Genomic DNA, 3812 nt, shown 5'->3' with positions numbered 1-3812 from the left:
TGTGGTCAGCTGGGCCGAAGCCCGGGGGGTTTCTCTTCTCCCTTTTTTTTTATTGTTTTCTGTTTTCTTTTTATTTATTTTCTTTTCTGTTTTTATTTATTTATAAACACTTAGGCATTTTATAAAATTGTGAACCTTACACCATAATTATCTTTGTAATATTTGGCAACCACCGAACATTTTTATTTTTATTTTTAAAAACTTTTATTGTTTTCTTTTATTTAAATTTTGAATTTGTTTCGGTTCTGAACTATCGAGAGTTTATCACAGTAACCGTGGTGACGTGGCATCATTAGCGGGGAATCACTGTAGCTTAATTACCCGGGCGTCACATATTCAGCATTACATTGCTTATCCTGTAAGCAGTATTATCTGGACAAAAAATAGCTCTGCTGATCAGCAAAGCTATATGGGTAACACATCAATGTTTCTTTCACCAGTAGTCTCCACAAGTGCAAGCTCCATCTGTAAGTAGATGAAACCGATTTTTATCCCTGAGAGATATCTCCCTTCCATAGACTTTTGAAACAAACTTCGCAAAATTATGGCAGTCAACACAGATACGAAGATTCTTCATAACCCGGATAGTCAAGCCTGGAGGGGTGTTCATCAGTCCAAAAGTCACTGCCAGCTTCTCACTGTGACCAAGAAGCATGCGTTCTTTCTGCTCATCGTCAACATCATGCAGAACACAGCTCAGGTCCGGAACAAAGCCAGCTGCTTTAATATCAACATATATCTCCTTTATCTTAGCATCTATATCTTTCTTCCTGGGATGGAAACGATCACTTGAGCGGAAGGTGTGGATAACCTTGTCAAGAATTATCCAGCTCTGCCCTGGTTCCTTGGTCACTGTCTTCTCCAGCATTAAGTTCCTAACTCTGAAAACATCTTTCCACATTCCAGCAGCAGCATAAATGTTAGAAAGGATCACATAGTTTCCAGCATTTCCTGGCTCCATGTCCAGAAGCCTCTGAGCAACAACCTCACCAACACTAACGTTAAAATGAACTCTGCAAGCACCAAGCAATGAACCCCAAATTGCTGGAGTCGGCTCAAATGGCATATCTTGTATCAAATATAAAGCCTTCTGTAGTCGTCCAGAGCGTCCAAGAAGATCAATAACACACCCATAATGCCCAATGCTGAGAACTGCATTTTGTTCTTTTACTATAAGATCGAATATGTCAAGGCCCTCATCAACCAGCCCACCGTGACTACAACCAGATAAAACAGCCAACAGGGTAACGCTGTCAGGCTTCACTTCTTCAGTCATAGTTCTAAAGAGCTGAACGACTTCATGCCCTATGCCATGTCTACCATATCCCATAAGCATTGCATTCCAACTGATGGCTGATCTTTGTGGCATGTGATCAAATACCCTCCTTGAGTATAACAGCTTGCCGCATTTGGAGTACATATCAATCAAAGAATTCTGTAGAACAACAAAAAATGGTAACTTTTTACGAAGTATTAGTCCATGAACTTGCTTGCCATAATCCAGGGAGGCCAGCCCAGATAATGAAGTGAGAAGGGTCGTAAAAGTGACATAATTGCATTGCATCCCTGCACTGTACAACTGCCTGAACAAGTCCAAGGCTTCATCATCAAGGCCCAGCTGAGCATAGCCAGATATAATGGCAGTACAGGAAACAGTGTCTCTTTCCGGAAGCATGTCGAACACCTTCCGAGCTTCTTGGATATTCCCTGCCTTGGCGTACATGTCAAGAAGGGAGCTCCCGACAAACATGTGCGACTCAAAATTTGTTTTGGCAACGAGAGAATGGACTTGCTTGACCTGGTGTATGCTTTGAGGGCCAGAACATGATGTAAGAACAGTTGCGAAAGTGAATTCATTAGGCTTGCATCCTGCCAGTTAAAAGTATAATGGATTACACATTTGATACATCGTATGCCGTTTGCTTCTTTGCAGGTAGGCGAATATATATCTAATTGATTCAGATTTGAGCATGCATGGAAACAAACACCCAAAGTGGAGGACCATGTACACAATTCAGTTGAATAACAATGACCATCTATACCCTCCGAGCATGGATACACTAGACTTGCATCTCTTTCCGGACGTCATCTTGAAGTGGAAATCAAGAGGCATATAACAGGTTGTTGGTAGAATTGCGGTGGCAAAATGATTAAGTTCTGTTAAAGGGCTTCAAATGCAGGACAAATGATAACACCGATAATGAAGATGGATCTACCGGCTCCTATTGTATGCACAACACCCGTATATCAGTATTCAGTATCAAGGTCTTCAATCATGCGTTACATCAAAAGAAATATTCCAACTCCAGCACTACAGATAATTCGCTGAACATAGGTTTGAATACCAAATGAGGGATAATGCTTATACAACGAAAATCTGTTGAAGACCAGAAATCATGCTACAAAATGTGGGCAGAGTTTCATTTCACTCTAGCACATATGCACCAAAACAAATGACATCTCTAGATTCCTATGCAGGTGCTTGTGTACATGGTCATTGTTATTCAACTGGTTAACAAAGACGTCAGAAGACGGGATGATCGATGATTTACCAGCTCTAAGCATCTGGACGAACAGCTCCAACGCCTCGGCGTGCCGGCCGCTCTGCGAGTAGCCCGAGATCATGGCCGTCCAGGACACCACATTCCGTTCCGGCATCCCGTCGAGCACGTTGCGCGCGTCGTCCAGCGCGCCGCACCTCGCGTACATGATGACCAGCCGCGTGGCCAGGTACACGGGCGGGCGGTACCTCGCCGTGACCATGTGCGCGTGCACCTGCCTTCCTTGCTTGAGCGCCCGCCTCTCGACGCACGCCGTGATGGCGGCGTCGTAGTCGTGGAAGCTCGCTCCGCCCCCGGCCACCGCCACCAAACCCGACGCTGTGGTTCGCCGAACCGCCGCACCACACATGTCGCGGCGTGCGAGGCGGGGCACGGCGGCACGCCGGAACCCGAGCGTCACGAGCATGTTCCTGCTGCCTCCAGAGAGCGCCGGGCTCGCACGGGCATTTCCTCGAGCACCTCGCGCGCGCCGCCGTCAAGGTCCCCGCTTATGTTCCTAGCCCAGCACTAAGCCTAAGGGAAGGGGGGCGCCTTGCACCGTCCGATCATCGATGGACGTATCAGACGACGAGACCCAAGATATCAGTACTGTCGCTCAGCGAACGCTTTGCTTCTGGTCTTCCACAACGTTCACGAGATGGTAACTCTTCCGATCACCACCAGAGCTCTCTGGGTTCTTGGGAAAGGATTGAGCCCAATCTCCAACTAAAGTAATCGATATCACCGAGAGGTGTATCAAAGATTAAAAACACATACAACAACTTGCCATATCAATATGGCAAGATTGCATTCGAAAAGCAGATGTTTAATACTGTCTCCGATTAACTTTGTACCGAACCAACGACAAATAATATGAATTGAAGGGAGTATCCTTGTTGTTCTCACATAAATGACATTAGTCATCACCGGTCCAACTTTTCTGGTAAGTTGCTCTTGATAAGGATACTCTCCTTCAGCATGAGCCACATGAAAATAAGAAAAAATAAATTTTGCGAGGCATTTTCAGCTTCAGATGAATCGGATGTCGTTATATGAGGCTAAATATCTATCCAATGAATTGATTCTTTCTATTCAATACCACTTCATTCTGTCTTTATTATCATCAATCAATTTCACTTTATCTACCATAAGTTTGAGATCAATTCACTGCTTTTCAGTCTCCATTAAAGTGGTCTTCTAAATTCAAAGGCTTCCGGCCTCTAGCTTTAGTAGACTGGATAGTAATTAACTTCTTAAAAGAGATGGCATTCC

At 44.6% G+C, this 3812-nt stretch overlaps 1 protein-coding gene across 1 annotated transcript; it reads right to left on the bottom strand.

Moving 5' to 3' along the window:
• Window positions 1–301: 301 nt before the first annotated feature.
• LOC119327774 (putative pentatricopeptide repeat-containing protein At3g13770, mitochondrial) lies at window positions 302–3162 on the bottom strand. Its single transcript, XM_037600867.1, has 2 exons — window positions 2553–3162; window positions 302–1869 (listed from the first exon to the last, which is right to left on the bottom strand). Exons 1-2 carry the CDS (start codon window positions 2965–2967, stop codon window positions 434–436), a joined length of 1851 nt encoding a protein of 616 aa, XP_037456764.1. The 5' UTR covers window positions 2968–3162; the 3' UTR covers window positions 302–433.
• Window positions 3163–3812: the final 650 nt, after the last annotated feature.

The sequence above is a fragment of the Triticum dicoccoides genome, chromosome 7A (genome assembly GCF_002162155.2).
Source record: "Triticum dicoccoides isolate Atlit2015 ecotype Zavitan chromosome 7A, WEW_v2.0, whole genome shotgun sequence".
In the NCBI taxonomy this organism is placed as follows: domain Eukaryota; kingdom Viridiplantae; phylum Streptophyta; class Magnoliopsida; order Poales; family Poaceae; genus Triticum; species Triticum dicoccoides.
This window is presented reverse-complemented; position numbering and strand designations above follow the sequence as displayed.

What these genes read in the sequence shown, in the direction of transcription:
- LOC119327774 (XM_037600867.1), bottom strand. Translation starts at nt 2,967, where the DNA reads ATGCTCGTGACGCTCGGGTTCCGGCGTGCCGCCGTGCCCCGCCTCGCA. An exon ending in CGTCCAGATGCTTAGAGCTG is followed by an intron (nt 1,870 to 2,552) that starts GTAAATCATCGA and finishes TTTAACTGGCAG; the next exon opens with GATGCAAGCCTAATGAATTC.